The sequence below is a fragment of the Rhizophagus irregularis genome, chromosome 15, assembly GCF_026210795.1.
Source record: "Rhizophagus irregularis chromosome 15, complete sequence".
Lineage (NCBI taxonomy): Eukaryota > Fungi > Glomeromycota > Glomeromycetes > Glomerales > Glomeraceae > Rhizophagus > Rhizophagus irregularis.
In genome coordinates, this window is record NC_089443.1 from 2,438,600 (window position 1) to 2,453,166 (window position 14,567).

Below are 14,567 nucleotides of genomic sequence, written 5' to 3' on the forward strand. Positions count from 1 at the left end.
CAATAAAAAAAAAAAATTATTGATTCCAAATTTTGACTAGTATTTTGAATGTTTTTTTTCACAAATTATGTGATTCTGTAATTAGGAATTGTCCAATAATCCTTTATTATTCATTATGTATACAGCAATGGATTTTTTTGTAAATTGCTTGCACCGGTATAATAAAGTATAAAAAAAGTATAAAAAAATATAAAATCCATCAAAGTATACGTTATACACAATGAGATAAGCCTGTTATTCCAAGGATATCTAATAAATGCTCCATATACACTGATGCTCCCCTCGTGAATATTTCGGTTATTCATTGATACCATGGAATAACTAATGACAAATGATCAAATGACAAATTATTTATGATTATGACAAAGAATTACTGTGCCGTTGGGGTAGTTAGTGCTGGAATAAACTCGGAGATATTTAATACATTTATTTACTCTATTCATAATATTTAACATTCAAACACCCATTTATTAAAGTTTTTCATATAAAACATAATTTATCCATCAAATACGATTAATATAATTAATTGATTTAATCATATTTATCATTAAATTATAATATTCACAATCTTTATGATATTGATAAAATTATTTCTAAGCTCTATGATAATATAATAGATAATTATTTCCATTCCATGCGCAAATCATTGCTTTCCAATGGTAACACCTATATCTTCTAAATGTCCTTTCTTTATATTAAAAACCCAACCATGAATTGCTAATTTTCTTTTTTTATCTTTCCAAGCTTCTTGGACAACTTCATTTGAAGCAATCTTTGATACTTGATTTGATACATTAATTTCAACCAACCTTCTATGTAATTTATCTTTTTCACTTTGGGGCATACTGGATTCAATCATGGGATCCGGAAATAACTCTGGGTATTTATCTTTCACTCTTCGAATATCCGATAGCCAAGCTTTTAAATTTGGGCTAAGATGATCTTTACAAGCATTCATTACTCCTGCACATTGTGTGTGACCTGTAGTAGAGAAAAATTCATTAGATTTTGATGTTTTCTTGTATACCTTGAAGATATTAACTTACCACACACAATTATATGTTCAACTTTTATATAATGTACGGCAAATTCTAATTCTGACATACAATTAAAATCATTTGCATCGAATTGATTCGCAATGTTCCGATGTACAAATATTTGACCAAAACCTAACTGAGTGATTGTTTCAGGTACAACGCGAGAATCAGAACAACCTAAAATTGATATAGAGAAAGTTAGAAGTTGGGATAAAGAGAAATTATAAACCTTCTAATAACATCTTACCGATCCAAAACAATTTTGGTTCTTGCCCTTTATTTAAAGTTTCAAAAAACTTTATTTCACGTAAAGAATCTGCATTTGCCCATTTTCGATTGTTTTCTAATACATCTTTTAGTCCTTTATATGGTCTAATGAGGTCAGGAACATGAGCTTTAATCATATTTGGATCTTCTATTTCCTCATATTTCGGATAATGTATTTGTGGTAGAATCATCGATCTTGGTAATGTTGGCTTCACATTTGAATTCAAAATACCGGGATTCTTTAATGCTGGTAAACCTTTTAACCAATCTGTAATATGAGCTTTAACATTACCTCTTGGTGACATTTTACTGCGGAAATACGAATAAGTTTCAATTTACAATATATATGATTTGTGATTTAAATAACCTACAATTGACACTTTAAAATTGTTAAATTGTTCAACAGCAAATTTCTTCCCCTTTTATAATGAATCGAATGGAGATTATAAAAATCAGATCAGTTATTTGACTTCGTGGGCGTATAAATCTGTTTGGTATTTCGCAGATGTGAAATATTATAAGTAAAAAATATTTTGAAGATCTTGCTATAAAGAGATAATAACACCCAAAAAAGGAACATGATTTTCGGCCAATTAGCGAGTTAGATTTTGCCAATACGTAGTAGGTATGACAAGATCTCTAAATTTTAACGGAAATATGACGTCATCACATCCATCAAGGAATCTGTGTATCGGATTATCCGATATCACAATCAAAATAAGATTATTATTATTATTGTCCGAGTCCAGAACTACAAAAACAAGTAGTATGCATTTATAAATGGGGATCGACTCTGTGACCAGAACCTGGTCCTTTTGAAAATCTAACAAAAAAAATTTTGACATTTCGTTGTTATTTTTCGACGATCAATTCAATTTATTTGATGTTTGATCACATGAAACAAAAAAAAATCATCGAAATTAACACAACAATAACCGTTTTAAGCATTCCAATACAAAGACAAGAAGTGCCAAATATATATGATGTACATAAGCCATTTGTCTTTCTTAAGAGATAAAAAAAAAACGATTTTAATCTTTCCCGTTATTGAGATAAGCATTTTTATACATATTTTTTTAATATTTCCAATTTTGACGATCTAAATTATTCACACAATATGTTCTATTTATATTTCATCACATCATCACATGGAGTTCAAAAATTCATTATAAATTGAAACATTTTTTATTCCCCTCATTTTAACAAAAAAAAAACGCTTTAATCATGTCAACTTCAGGAGATTACGATGCTGTACGTGAAGATATTAAACAACTTATTCCCAATAAAGATTTGTCTAAAGATGGACTTGGTCCAATTTTTGTACGTTTAGCATGGCACGCTTCTGGAACTTATGATAAGAACACAAAAACCGGTGGTTCTAATGGAGCTACAATGAGGTTTTCTCTTGAAAGTTCTGATGCTGCTAATAACGGTTTGAATATTGCACGAGATTGTTTAGAACCAGTAAAGGAAAACCATCCTTGGATTTCTTGTAAGTTTTCGTTGTTCTAGCAACCATTATGGATATGATTAATTGACGAACCCCTCCGCGAGGTTTTTCATTAAGAAAAAATGATTTTTTTTGCATCAGATGCCGATCTTTGGACTCTTGCCGGTGTTGTTGCTATTAAGGAATTAGGTGGACCAACTGTTCCATGGAAATCTGGTCGTGTTGATGCCACCGATGAAAGTTTAGTTCCACCCAACGGTCGTCTTCCAAATGCCGAAGAAGGCGAACAACATGTTCGAGATGTTTTCTATCGTATGGGATTCAACGATCGGTTAGTATTTACAATTTTGATAATTTATGGATAATAAAACAGTTGCTGAATCTTCAATTTGAAAAATTTTAGTGAGATAGTTGCTCTCATTGGAGCTCATTGTCTCGGTCGATGTCACAAAGATCGCTCAGGATATGAAGGTGCTTGGACCTTAACTCCGACAAAATTTAATAATCAATTGTAAGTATTAGACAAAAGACAAATCGATTTATTTTGGTCTATTAAAATATCTTTAATATTTAAATAATCCAATTTTTTTTTAGTTATGTTCAATTATTAAAGAAGAATTGGTCTACAAAAGAATTAGATAACGGGATAAAACAATTTAAAGATGAAAATGATAGAATTATGATGCTTCCAGCTGATATGGCATTTCGCACGGATCCGGAATTCAGAAAAATTGTTGAGGAATATGCTAATGATAAAGAAACATTCTTTAATGATTTCGCTGCGGCATTTGGAAAATTGTTGGAACTTGGAGTTCCACGATCGAGTGGTGAGGCTCGATTATAATTAATAAAATATGATATTTTTAATAAAAAATAATCTTTCGATCGTCTTGTATTATTTTCTAACGATCATTTAGATACGGAAACTGTTGCCTGTTAAAAATCACTTCGACCTCCCGTGATGATTACTTTTTAATAAATATGTATGTCGCGATAAATTTTTTTCGCATTTAGAATTTGCATCACGTTGGTAGTTTTAACATTGCTTTAGTCTAAATCTAGAATCCAGACATATGTAAGGCAAGATTATAAAGAATGAGATTTTTTTATTTGATTTCCTTCTAGGGATTAAACAAAATAAATTGGCATATTTTATAAAAATAAGTTCTATTTTTTCTTTTTGTATTATTAATAAAAATACAGAAAAAGGTCAAAAATCTCTGCTTTCTCCAAGTAAAGAATTCTGACAAAATTGAAATAATAAAATAAATAAACACAAATAAAAAGCACAGCTCTTAAGTTGTGTTAATGACAATAACGAAAAAAAAGGAACGCTTTAAATTACAACTATTATTCTATGATCGAAGCAGTATCTTCAGTAATTTTCATATCGTGTGTAAAAGAACTTTCTTCACTAATTCCATCAGAATTTGTTTCATAATTTCTATCGCTTGAACCTTCACCATTGTCCATCAAGAATTCATCATCATAACCATAACCATAACCATTCATATTATTATATTGATAATATTCAACGTTATTTCTACCATCTTCAACATAAACATCCCCTCCCCCGCTTCCATTTCTATTTTGATATCTTGATTGAGGATAAATATATTGAGAATCCCAATTCCAACATTGGGATTGTTGTTGTTGTACTCCAATTAACTTTTCCATGTATTTAACATATAATTTATCTATCATTTCTTGATATGTTTTTCTTCTACTTTGCCAATATCCTTGTGGTCCTCGATTTTTATCTTTTAATGTCGCTGAAGATTTTGAACTTAATAAAGGTTTACTTCCTGATGTTAATTTCATCACATCAAAACAAAATCCCACTGTTGTTTGAATCGTTGAAACAATTCCGATTACCACTAAGAGTGAATTCCATATACAAAACCTGGAACGAAATTTTGAAAATTTAGCAATTTTTCTTTTTTAATAAACAATAAACTTATGTTAGGAAATAAAAGGAATAAAGTACATCATTGATAATTGAACTGCAAAAGCCATCCAGCGGTTTATTGCAATCACTAAAAGTGCCATGATTGCGAACGAAAACCTAAAAAGTTTCATAACAGTACTAATAATAAACATCGTTTCTGTCTCTATTTAATTTTGGCTTTATATGATTCTCGTAGAATATTGTTACAAGAGAGAAAAATAATTAGCAACAAGGGAAGCACAGAAAAAATTATGTTTAAAAAAGATTGCTAAGATAAACAATCATACTTTTTGATAAGGATCAAACAGATTATTATTAAATGATTCACCAAAATGTGAATGTAACTTAATTTAGTTTAATATTTCCCGGTTATTATGCGATTAAAGTATGATCAACATTTGCTTAAAAGTGGTACTATTTTATTTTGTTTATATATTAAACGTAAAATCACATGTAAAATTTTTTTTTTTTACGAAAAGAATTGAACAAAGTAAATTGATAATAATGAACTCAATCGGAAGTGCTTTCGAGCTAATCGAAATCATGCGGAATATAATGCATCTAAAAATCCACAAGCAACCTCATTTACGATCGACTTGTCCGGTATACTAGCCGCCAATCCATAAATAGCAGCAGTTTCAGATGATTTTCTGTTCGGATCAGACTTGACCTCATTAATAGAATCTCTAAGGTCCTGCAAAAATTGGTCGGCATGATCTACTGTAAGCAAAGTACATGCAATGTGAACCGCTGGTGGATTTTGCAATGAATTTAAATTCCATCCTTTGGCGGACATTTTATCACTAATGTCATAAACATTTAGTGTCTTAGGTGTCTTTGAACCGAAAGCCACTACCGATACGAGTGGTTTTCCATATACAAATAGATCATCCATTTGACTGATTCTTAATAAGACATAAAACATAGTAAATATAAAGTTTACTTTTTTTTAAAGGAAAACGAATTTATTTCTAACTCACCCAGCTTCAATTGTCTTCGCACATCCTACAATCTTTTTTGTGGCATCAATATAACCATTTCTTCCCATTCTCATTAAAGATGCCCAACATCCGGCAATTAACGCACCAGGGCTATATCCAAGAAGAGATATATTAGTAATATTATACGATTCGCGTATCAGCCACTTCATTGAAATTACCGTGATCCGGCAATTGTAGGTGATGCATAAATTCCTCCCGTCCAATCTGGACAAAAAAAATATTGATATTTGCGAAGGCTTTTTGTACGATACATGATCACTGAAGAACCTTTTGGCGCAAATCCATACTACGCGACAACGTTTGAAATTAGAATTGGTGTTACAATAAAAAAATTTTCTTAAAAAAATGCTATACCTTGTGCGTGTCACACGATATTGAAGTTACTCCATCGATTCTGAAATCAAAAGGTTGAGCAGGAAATCCCGCTTCTTCCAAAAATGGCACCAAAAAACTACCCAAGCAACAATCAACATGCATACCTATGTTATGTTTTTTGGCAATTGCTGCTAATGTAGGGATGTCGTCAATTATTCCATGTGGGAAATTAGGTGCTGAGCCTGCAATCTATCGAAATCAAATTCTTAGGAAGATTTTTTAATTTAGCAAAATATTGTTTATAATAAATGATTACCATAACCGTATTTTTATTAATTGCTCTGTTAACAGCTTTGGTATCGACACGATAATCGCTAGGATCAATTGGAATTTTTATAATTTTAATTCCAAAATAACCAGCTGCCTTATCGAATGCTGCGTGTATAGTTTCCGGTACAACCCTATCGTTATACATGTGAAATAGTTAAAAGTTGTTGATCATTAAAATCTTGAGAAACTTAGAACTTACATTTCAGGTTCAGTAATTCCTTTCTCATTTCTTGCCCAGTCGCGATATGCTTTACATGCCATCAAGATACTTTCAGTACCTCCTGAAGTTGTAGTTCCTCCTGCACTATTTGGTGCGTGATACATGTCAAGTACCATCGCGACAATTTCAGCATCCATTTTTCTTATACCAGGAAATACGTCAGGATGCAAAGGATTACTTACAGAGAATGCTGAATATGCTTCATTAAGTATTTTTGAATGATCTTTGCCTCCATGATATACCGCACCAGATACCCGACCATCCTCCCATTTTACATTACTATTCATATCCTGATATCTTAAAAATTGATTCAATCAAGAATTGCAATTTGATATTTAATGACGATGGACGAATTGAATAATTACCTTTTCATTTCTTCTCTTATTCGAGTATCACTAAAACCAACATCAGGTAATGAAAGATATCTTGGTACACCCGGTTCTTTTGGGGCAATTTTTTCTTCTAACTCTTTTATTGTTTTATCAAGTTCAGCTTGAATTTTGCCTTTTGCCCCAGGTGTACTTATTATTAACTTAAAGACTGCACCACCAATAACAAGATAAAAATCTATACAGGTGCGACGTAGTCCTTGAACGGCAATTTTATTTAATATAATAGAACCATAGCGATATAATACTATAATAAATATAAAGTTTTTCAAATGAATTAATTTAGGAGAATTTAACAATATGAATGTAAACTCGATTAATTTTCGTGGAGAAATTATTGAGCTTGTCGACATTTTTGAACAAATTAAATTAATGTGGGTTAGGTATTTTTATATAATGTATAGATCATCAAATCACCCCCTGAACGATTTTTTTCGCCATTACATATATGTTATATAATATAGCAGTATAGCACTACGGAATTCGGCCAGGATTGGAAACAAAAATTTTAATTATTGTCTGACTTTTTAACATACGTACTCGTATTTATATTTACAAAATAAAGCTTTTACTAGTAAATTAAACACAGGCTGAATTGAAATGAACAACATTTCTCGAGCATTTACTAAAAATATCAGTCAAGCATTTCAGGTTTGAGAACTTAGTTTTGGTGTTGAAAGTACTTACATATATCTTTTTCATCTATAAAATTACCTTTTGTAGCTTGCATCGGAGAAACTTGGAACTGCGGAAGATATAACTGATCTACCCCAAGAGTACAAAGAACTTGAGTTGGTTAATATCTCAACAGATTGTTTAAGCTAGCTTGTTCAATATCACAATGTCAATTTTTAACATTGAATCTCTGCATTTGACTTAATAACTCATGCGAACTGAAAGCGCGTTGATGCTCTTCGAACAGTTCATGAAAATATACTCAAAATTACTCGAATTCACACGAATTCATCGTATGACTATCCTGGACAAATTCAAGAAACTGTAAAAGTGCTTTCACGTAGCGTTGGTGATCAAATTAAAAATTTAACTCAAAGTCCTGTAGAATCACGGGATACAGAAACTTCGGCACCGCCACAGCCAAAAACTTATCATCACGCTTTAGCGCGCTCTTGTACACAAGGTGCCGAGTTATTAGGTACAGAAGATCCTTTCGGGGCTGCATTGAATAAATACGCGACTGTACAAGAACGTATTGGAGACCATAGAATCAAGATGGATTCCGAGATTACTCAGAAATTTGTTCAACCATTCAATATAACACTTAATACTAGTATTCAATTTGCTATGAGGGCAAGAAGAAATGTTAATTCAACGCGGTTGGCGCTAGATAGTGCTAAGAGAAGATATAAGTCAATTCGTGGGGAAAGATCGGAAGCTGCAAGATTAGAAGTTGAACAAGCAGAAGATCAGTTTGTAGCGGCTGTTGAGGAAGCGACCACATTAATGAAATCTGTACTTGAAACGGTATTTGAAGATAATTATTTATATCCTTCGATCATTTGAAAATCTTAATGACATTTTCATTAAAATTTCAGCCAGAACCTCTTCGAAACCTTGCAGAATTGGTGAACGCTCAATTGGCGTTTTATAAAGAAGCACATGAAATACTTGCTGAACTTGCGCCAGAGATTGATGAAATGCAAGTGCAACAGGAAGCTTTATATAGGTAACATATGTTATCATAAATATTACATGGTAATTTGTGAATAAATATTAAAAAATTCTAATTTTAACAGAAACAGTCGTAATGATTAAAAAAGGTATCTATTCACTTAGGTATCTTACTAACTTAAACTATTATTGCAACTTTGTATAATCGTATGGTTATGAAAATTTTTCTAATCATTCATATTGGCAAATTGTAATTAGCTATGAATCTAATAATAAATTTAATTACTTATTTAACATATGATATTACTGCGCCGATAAATTATTTGAAACAATTTTACCCCTAATCTTCACCACGTGATCAGTAATTTCTGCCCCCGGGAAATGACGTAATCTGATACTTTTGCTTACCAAATTTAATTAATAAATACGAAAATATATGAGCATACAATATGCCTCTCTTTTGTTGAAAATAAAAATGCCTAATACTATAACATATATCTTAGTTTCTTTAAGTTTCACTGCAACTTATATATGTGGGTTGGCTTCGTTAGTTATACCAAAATGGTAAGTTTCTGATGTGGCCGTTCTCTCAATGGAACTGTTAAGACAGAAGATTCGGGGTTTCGTAAATAATAACAATTTTTTTTTATTTTGATCAAAGGTTAATTTTCGAAAGTCCAAGACCGCATAGAGCCGTAACAAATTATGGTCTATTTCAAGTAAATAATATTTTATCTTTTTTTTTCAGATCAAATATTTTTATTTTAATATTTATATATTAAAAAATTTTTTTTTCTAAAAGAAATGTTCAACATTAGATACACATTGCAGAGAATTTCCTTTGATTGAGTTTGGAGATTGTGAGGAAGAAGGATTTTGTGAGGAATGGAAAGCAGCTAGGATTAATATGATTATTGCGGCCGTGTTAGGCGGTTTAACTTTAATTTATTGTCTTGGTGTGTTTTTTAGTGGCAAATTTCATAAGGAACAAATTGCTTGGAAAATTTTTGTTGGTTTAATTGGATTTCATGGTAACTTTTTATTTTTTTAATTAAAAAGAATTTAAAATAAACTTTTACTAAATACTTTCTTTTTTTCGTACAGCGATTCTTCAATATTCTACAATCGCACTAATTACGCATCTTTATTATACTTCTGATAAATTCTATTATGGGGTTAAATATGATATTAGCTTTTTACTTGTTAATATCTCTTCCGTTATTAACATTTTATTATCAGGTATTTTATTCAGGGTTGGTTGGAATTATGTACCTTCGTACCAAACCATAGATTAAACTACCAACTTATTATACAATGTAAATAACGCATACCAAACTTTTTAATTTTTATGACATAATATTATTACTTAATTCGTTAGTTGTATGATAATATATTTTTATTAAGTTATATATACACATTTTTTTTTTAATTATTTCGCATTATTTTAATACACATTTATCATTAAATTCATGAAATCGTTAAATAATTAATAAAATTTCAACCTATTTTTTTGCTCGTTCTATGGCTTAAATAATAATTATAATTATAACATTAAGTAATCTAATGTTCAGCAAGTCGTTCATAAACGGAAGCCTTAACAGGATCAACCTTAGAATTACTTGAAGAACCATCCCCACCATATGACCCATCATTTGTGCTGTATGGCATGAAAATAACTTTTGTTCCTGAAGCTTTGGACATTGATGACATTGTTTCAAGATATCGAATTTGCTAATTAATATAAAAGAAAAGATAATTAAACTTTAGTAAAAGATACTTAAATTCGTACATCATTATATAAAAAAACTTACCATAGCGGCTGGTGAATTCAAAAGTTCTGCGGCCTGTCTCATCAATTTAGCAGCATCAACTATTATAAAAAAAAAATGAGAGTAAGTGAAGATGAAAATGTTTTTTTTTTTAAAAAAAAAAGGCAATTATGTAAAACAGTTAATTACCCTCAGCTTGTGCGGCAATAACTTTACTTTCACCAATTCTCTTTGCCTGAGCAGCTGACGAAAGGGATTCTTGTAATTCTCTAGAAAACTCGATATCCTTAATCAAAATACTTTCAACCTATAGAATGTTCATACAAAATTAAAAAGGTTAAAAAAAAACAAAAAAAAACTGGAATATTTACTTTAACCCCCCAATTACTAGCAGGTTCATCAATAATCTCTTTAATTTCGTAAGCAATTGCTTCACGATTTTCAATACAATCTTGAAGAACACGTGTACCAAGAGTATGGCGCAGTGTAGTTTGTGTACTAATTTGTTGGGAAAAAAAATTGACGAGGTTAATTAAGCAAATTAAAGATAACACGAAATTAATATAACTAACCGTTCGATAAGAGCCTTACGAACATCCGCAATACCAAATACTGATTTGTAAGGATTAATTACATGCCAATAGATTACCGAATAAATTTGAACGTATACATTATCCTAAATTACATATAATATACATTATTTATTCAAATATATATATATACATATTTATATCTATTTATTACCTTTGTCATAATAAATTGATGCGGGATTTCTGTGATTTGAATCTATCAATTCAGATATATCAATGTGAATGAATTATCAAAAATTATTTTATTAAAATAATATTATAGTTACTTTAATATCAACTCTAAGAATATCCTCGGTGAACACATTTACTTTAACCAAGCCAGGGTCAACAAATTTATAAAATTTACCTGGTTTTTTTTATAAAAGAAAAAAAAATTTTAATATTCTAGTGGTAATCTGTTTTTTTTTTAATAAAGTGGAATTATTTTTACCAAATTGAGAAATTAATCCAACATAACCTTGTTCAACTTTTTTATAAGGATTGGGAAAGCATGGACATATAGGTATCTATTTAATTCATAATTCAAATTTAGAAACGTAAAGAATTTATATACTGCGGATCAAAAGAATCATGTAACCTACCGAACCAATGAAACCACAAAGTGCTCCAAGAAAGTTAAGCATACCGCCATAAAAAGTATGAGTATTATCTTCTATTGGAAATTCAGCGGCATAAGAAGGTTGCATTTGCTGCACACTCACCGGCTATTATTAAAGCAGAAAAAGAGTTCATTTGCACAGTATCTTAATACTGGAATGTTAATTTTACGAACCTGCATGGTTACCAATCCATCAAAACCTTGTAGATTAGAATCATTAGCGTTTGTTACATTTGTTGCGCTTGTTGAAGACATAATTATTTCTTCTAATAAAAAAGTGAAAGAAAACACATTTTATATTTAATTATATCTTTCGAATTATATTTACATATTTAGCTAAATTTTCGTGCCTGTTGTCATGTCATTTTTTCTTGGCAAAATAACTGGTTAAATTTAGCAAAATAAACAAAATAATACTTTACTTAATTAAGGAACATTTTTGTCAGTAAAAATATATATATAATAATAATATGGCCTGATTAAAAATGTAACATTATAAAATATTTTAATAAAGTTAACCCGTAAAAAAAAAACAATAATTAATACAATCTAACCAAAAAAAATAGAACTTTAGATTAAAGATACGATATTAAACGTCATTAATTAGACAGATAATCTAGAACATTAATGCCAAAAAAAGAGTCCTCCTGCATCACTTTTTTCTGTTATTAAAAGCAAAACTTACATAATAATGACAGAGTCGCACATTTTATTGCCTTTTTGATATCAGTTTTATTGCAAGTTGAAAATCTATACCTAAATTGTAACTACGGTTAGCCCCGCCAAATCTCATGATCAAATCATTAATTCAAATAATGTTATCGAACACAATCATAAATAATCATTTTATTAAATAGGGTAAGAATGAAATATCCAAACACAATCAGAAATTTTTTATACCACTAGATCGGGCAAGTTAAATTTTAACTGGAGCTTTGTGCTCCAAAAGCATTTCGTTTTGGGGAGCCAATCCAACACATGCACGGAAAAAATTTTCCATTGCCATACGCTGTTTGCTTAAGGCATTAACAACTGGAGTTCCTGGTGGTACTAAAGGAGCTTTTAACATGAAACTCAATATGGATAAAACTGCATCGAAAGATTCATATTCTTTCATATCTCCGGCACAATATTCAATGCGTGTCATTAATTCGGTGATAATGGCCAAATCCAAAATGAGTGGAGAAGCCAAGAGCGAATCTTCACATGTATTATATAATGAAATTGTCTAACAACGATAATGAGATTAGTTGGATTGTCTGCATTAAGGAGGAACCATTTTTACTACTCACATTCTTTCCACCCATGAAAATTTCTGATACATATTCATCAAGAGCTCGTTTTGAATCACCGACTGCTGGTACATACTTAATTACGACAACTATTTACGAAATAATTAAGCAAATTAATTAGATACAATCAAAATAAGGAAATATTTCATGGATCACTTACCATGATCGGGATGTTCGCCAGGTTTAAAAAGGATTCCATTGGCAGCAACCATATCATCAACAACATTACTTTTTGAAATTTCTTTTGATCGAAATTGTTGTGGTGCAGACAAATTCTTACCATCGTTATTGCCAAGATGATTATAAGACGTGATCCCAATTGGTTTAATGCCAGCATTCACTAAAAAGTCAACCAAAACAGACTTGACTTTTGTCTGGCCAGATTTAAAATCGTCTCCTCCAATATAAACATGTTCACGTTCTGCAAGTTCAATACAGCCGGGGACAAACGTATTTTGAGGTGATCCATTAATGAAGGGAGTCTTTTCAAGAATACAAGCCAAAGCGAAAATTGTGGATGGTGCAATTTCCGGGTGACTATTTTCAACAGCTTTCAGAATATTGTCTGCTGTATCATTCACGCCTGGGATAATTTCAGCATAACGTTCAGTATTAGCAGTCCAGACGACAATGATTTTATCGAGCTGATTGGCTGCTTTGAACTCACGAATATCTTTACGAATTTGTTCAAGGTGTTCTTTTTTATTATTTCCAGAAATAAGATTATCAGCACGATCACTCTGATTAGCGGCAATAAAATCAGGATAATAAATAGAAGGTAACGGTTTTAGTTGTTCGAGTTTCAGTTTGACTTGACGTTGAAGATCATAATCAAGAACTTTAGCACGTTCCATAGCTTGTGCGAGATTGAGAGAGCTTATGTCCCAACCACCAAGTACAAGATCATTGGGATGAACCATTGGTAATATATTATTAAAAGGAATGAAAACATCATTTCCTTTAGTGTCTACACCTATTTTGAGAGTGGAAGCTTGAACGACTGAACCGAAATAATTGGCAGATTTAAGACCTTCCTTGGTGTGCCACGAAATTTTTTCACGGTTAGCAATAATACTCGCGGTTAAGGTGGAGCCATTATTACCTCCCCATCCAACCATCATTAACCTTTTTTAATTTTTAATTTTAAAAGTAAATGTTAATAAAATCGCACGTGTTATATCAAAACTCGGATAAAAATGACTTTTTTGGATAGTTACATATTACATTCATATCAACCCCAACTTGTCAATTTTCCATATAAATCTTTTCAACACAAATTTGGAAATTACCGGAGTAAATAGATTGTCGAAATTGATATAAAAAAAATGAATATAAACAAAAACTTACCCCACTTTAGGGATGTTAACTTCGGTCTTAAATTTGTATTTTGTTTCGGTCGGAATAACTTTTAAAGTACCATCAATCTCGTTTTTAGAGACGGTGGCATTATGATAAGTATAGTCCGCAAGAATATGCATATCGGTGTAGCGGACATTCGGGGAGATAACTTTATACGTTGGAACAGGTCCAAGGGGAAGTGAGTCAGTTATGTTTGGAGGCATATTATAGAGGATTAATTTTGTATTTGCTGCTATTTTTCTGTCCTCTGTGAGGATTGTGTAGTGAAAAAAGTAGATTGGAGAACGTGCTGGGCAATTTTTTCAAGGGGTAACTTTGTTTTGTTTAAAAAACAGTTAAAAGGAAATCGGAATCTGACCCTTTAAATATAATT

General features: G+C 31.0%; 8 protein-coding genes across 11 annotated transcripts; 3 read left to right on the top strand and 5 right to left on the bottom strand.

Moving 5' to 3' along the window:
• Positions 1-449: 449 nt before the first annotated feature.
• OCT59_007239 (uncharacterized protein) lies at positions 450-1,836 on the bottom strand. The gene is made up of 4 exons (XM_025317256.2): positions 1,676-1,836; positions 1,285-1,572; positions 1,047-1,214; positions 450-981 (listed from the first exon to the last, which is right to left on the bottom strand). Exons 2-4 carry the CDS (start codon positions 1,493-1,495, stop codon positions 644-646), a joined length of 717 nt encoding a protein of 238 aa, XP_025178627.1. The 5' UTR covers positions 1,496-1,572; positions 1,676-1,836; the 3' UTR covers positions 450-643.
• A 648-nt stretch (positions 1,837-2,484) lies between these two features.
• Positions 2,485-3,918, top strand: OCT59_007240 (uncharacterized protein). 2 transcript variants are annotated; one of them, XM_066147323.1, is made up of 6 exons: positions 2,507-2,796; positions 2,896-3,085; positions 3,158-3,265; positions 3,349-3,581; positions 3,672-3,741; positions 3,806-3,918. In XM_066147323.1, exons 1-5 carry the CDS (start codon positions 2,529-2,531, stop codon positions 3,692-3,694), a joined length of 822 nt encoding a protein of 273 aa, XP_065998573.1. In that variant the 5' UTR covers positions 2,507-2,528; the 3' UTR covers positions 3,695-3,741; positions 3,806-3,918. The 2 variants fall into 2 exon arrangements, with proteins under 2 accessions (XP_025178628.1, XP_065998573.1); XM_025310800.2 differs by having other exon boundaries at positions 2,485-2,796; positions 3,349-3,912.
• OCT59_007241 (uncharacterized protein) lies at positions 3,829-4,987 on the bottom strand. The gene is made up of 2 exons (XM_066147332.1): positions 4,742-4,987; positions 3,829-4,657 (listed from the first exon to the last, which is right to left on the bottom strand). Exons 1-2 carry the CDS (start codon positions 4,852-4,854, stop codon positions 4,105-4,107), a joined length of 666 nt encoding a protein of 221 aa, XP_065998574.1. The 5' UTR covers positions 4,855-4,987; the 3' UTR covers positions 3,829-4,104.
• Positions 4,988-5,084: 97 nt separating this feature from the next.
• OCT59_007242 (uncharacterized protein) lies at positions 5,085-7,353 on the bottom strand. Its single transcript, XM_066147337.1, has 7 exons — positions 6,934-7,353; positions 6,548-6,858; positions 6,335-6,479; positions 6,058-6,267; positions 5,862-5,989; positions 5,683-5,793; positions 5,085-5,607 (listed from the first exon to the last, which is right to left on the bottom strand). The coding sequence occupies exons 2-7, from the start codon at positions 6,853-6,855 to the stop codon at positions 5,244-5,246; spliced, it is 1,266 nt and encodes a 421-aa protein (XP_065998575.1). The 5' UTR covers positions 6,856-6,858; positions 6,934-7,353; the 3' UTR covers positions 5,085-5,243.
• A 33-nt stretch (positions 7,354-7,386) lies between these two features.
• On the top strand, positions 7,387-8,887 carry OCT59_007243 (uncharacterized protein). 2 transcript variants are annotated; one of them, XM_025317259.2, is made up of 5 exons: positions 7,387-7,608; positions 7,681-7,752; positions 7,858-8,439; positions 8,511-8,641; positions 8,712-8,887. In XM_025317259.2, the coding sequence occupies exons 1-5, from the start codon at positions 7,558-7,560 to the stop codon at positions 8,728-8,730; spliced, it is 855 nt and encodes a 284-aa protein (XP_025178631.1). In that variant the 5' UTR covers positions 7,387-7,557; the 3' UTR covers positions 8,731-8,887. The 2 variants fall into 2 exon arrangements, with proteins under 2 accessions (XP_025178631.1, XP_065998576.1); XM_066147344.1 differs by having other exon boundaries at positions 8,511-8,637; positions 8,710-8,887.
• A 150-nt stretch (positions 8,888-9,037) lies between these two features.
• OCT59_007244 (uncharacterized protein) lies at positions 9,038-10,117 on the top strand. The gene is made up of 4 exons (XM_025325969.2): positions 9,038-9,150; positions 9,248-9,305; positions 9,389-9,617; positions 9,691-10,117. Exons 1-4 carry the CDS (start codon positions 9,062-9,064, stop codon positions 9,879-9,881), a joined length of 567 nt encoding a protein of 188 aa, XP_025178632.1. The 5' UTR covers positions 9,038-9,061; the 3' UTR covers positions 9,882-10,117.
• On the bottom strand, positions 9,951-11,839 carry OCT59_007245 (uncharacterized protein). The gene is made up of 10 exons (XM_025309283.2): positions 11,718-11,839; positions 11,527-11,649; positions 11,376-11,451; positions 11,212-11,291; positions 11,100-11,141; positions 10,928-11,031; positions 10,727-10,853; positions 10,545-10,662; positions 10,398-10,456; positions 9,951-10,317 (listed from the first exon to the last, which is right to left on the bottom strand). The coding sequence occupies exons 1-10, from the start codon at positions 11,796-11,798 to the stop codon at positions 10,147-10,149; spliced, it is 981 nt and encodes a 326-aa protein (XP_025178633.2). The 5' UTR covers positions 11,799-11,839; the 3' UTR covers positions 9,951-10,146.
• A 397-nt stretch (positions 11,840-12,236) lies between these two features.
• OCT59_007246 lies at positions 12,237-14,527 on the bottom strand. Of its 2 annotated transcripts, XM_066147364.1 has the most exons (5): positions 14,183-14,527; positions 14,053-14,098; positions 12,996-13,960; positions 12,836-12,924; positions 12,367-12,771 (listed from the first exon to the last, which is right to left on the bottom strand). In XM_066147364.1, coding segments are annotated over exons 2-5 (1,368 nt in total). In that variant the 5' UTR covers positions 14,055-14,098; positions 14,183-14,527; the 3' UTR covers positions 12,367-12,459. The 2 variants fall into 2 exon arrangements, with proteins under 2 accessions (XP_025178634.1, XP_065998577.1); XM_025317260.2 differs by lacking the exon at positions 14,053-14,098 and having other exon boundaries at positions 12,237-12,771; positions 14,183-14,497.
• Between the last annotated feature and the right edge of the window lie 40 nt (positions 14,528-14,567).

Excerpts from the sequence above, each read along its gene's own strand:
- OCT59_007242 (XM_066147337.1), bottom strand. The coding sequence starts at position 6,855 with ATGAATAGTAATGTAAAATGGGAGGATGGTCGGGTATCTGGTGCGGTA. Across the intron at positions 6,268-6,334 it reads TTAATAAAAATACGGTTATG|ATTGCAGGCTCAGCACCTAA; the intron begins GTAATCATTTAT and ends TGATTTCGATAG. Across the intron at positions 5,608-5,682 it reads GCGAAGACAATTGAAGCTGG|AATCAGTCAAATGGATGATC; the intron begins GTGAGTTAGAAA and ends TGTCTTATTAAG.
- OCT59_007241 (XM_066147332.1), bottom strand. The coding sequence starts at position 4,854 with ATGTTTATTATTAGTACTGTTATGAAACTTTTTAGGTTTTCGTTCGCA. Across the intron at positions 4,658-4,741 it reads GCAGTTCAATTATCAATGAT|GTTTTGTATATGGAATTCAC; the intron begins GTACTTTATTCC and ends ATTTCGTTCCAG.
- OCT59_007246 (XM_025317260.2), bottom strand. The coding sequence starts at position 14,397 with ATGCCTCCAAACATAACTGACTCACTTCCCCTTGGACCTGTTCCAACG. Across the intron at positions 12,925-12,995 it reads TGGCGAACATCCCGATCATG|TTGTCGTAATTAAGTATGTA; the intron begins GTAAGTGATCCA and ends TTTCGTAAATAG. Across the intron at positions 12,772-12,835 it reads TTTTCATGGGTGGAAAGAAT|ACAATTTCATTATATAATAC; the intron begins GTGAGTAGTAAA and ends TATCGTTGTTAG.
- OCT59_007239 (XM_025317256.2), bottom strand. The coding sequence starts at position 1,495 with ATGATTCTACCACAAATACATTATCCGAAATATGAGGAAATAGAAGAT. Across the intron at positions 1,215-1,284 it reads ACCAAAATTGTTTTGGATCG|GTTGTTCTGATTCTCGCGTT; the intron begins GTAAGATGTTAT and ends TATCAATTTTAG. Across the intron at positions 982-1,046 it reads TGAACATATAATTGTGTGTG|GTCACACACAATGTGCAGGA; the intron begins GTAAGTTAATAT and ends TCTCTACTACAG.
- OCT59_007244 (XM_025325969.2), top strand. The coding sequence starts at position 9,062 with ATGCCTAATACTATAACATATATCTTAGTTTCTTTAAGTTTCACTGCA. Across the intron at positions 9,151-9,247 it reads TCGTTAGTTATACCAAAATG|GTTAATTTTCGAAAGTCCAA; the intron begins GTAAGTTTCTGA and ends TTTTGATCAAAG. Across the intron at positions 9,306-9,388 it reads CAAATTATGGTCTATTTCAA|AAATGTTCAACATTAGATAC; the intron begins GTAAATAATATT and ends TTTTTCTAAAAG.
- OCT59_007245 (XM_025309283.2), bottom strand. The coding sequence starts at position 11,798 with ATGTCTTCAACAAGCGCAACAAATGTAACAAACGCTAATGATTCTAAT. Across the intron at positions 11,142-11,211 it reads TTCTTAGAGTTGATATTAAA|ATTCAAATCACAGAAATCCC; the intron begins GTAACTATAATA and ends CTGAATTGATAG. Across the intron at positions 10,854-10,927 it reads CGTAAGGCTCTTATCGAACG|TACACAAACTACACTGCGCC; the intron begins GTTAGTTATATT and ends CCAACAAATTAG.
- OCT59_007240 (XM_066147323.1), top strand. The coding sequence starts at position 2,529 with ATGTCAACTTCAGGAGATTACGATGCTGTACGTGAAGATATTAAACAA. Across the intron at positions 3,086-3,157 it reads CGTATGGGATTCAACGATCG|TGAGATAGTTGCTCTCATTG; the intron begins GTTAGTATTTAC and ends GAAAAATTTTAG. Across the intron at positions 3,266-3,348 it reads ACAAAATTTAATAATCAATT|TTATGTTCAATTATTAAAGA; the intron begins GTAAGTATTAGA and ends ATTTTTTTTTAG.
- OCT59_007243 (XM_025317259.2), top strand. The coding sequence starts at position 7,558 with ATGAACAACATTTCTCGAGCATTTACTAAAAATATCAGTCAAGCATTT. Across the intron at positions 7,609-7,680 it reads ATATCAGTCAAGCATTTCAG|CTTGCATCGGAGAAACTTGG; the intron begins GTTTGAGAACTT and ends TACCTTTTGTAG. Across the intron at positions 7,753-7,857 it reads AGTACAAAGAACTTGAGTTG|CGCGTTGATGCTCTTCGAAC; the intron begins GTTAATATCTCA and ends GCGAACTGAAAG.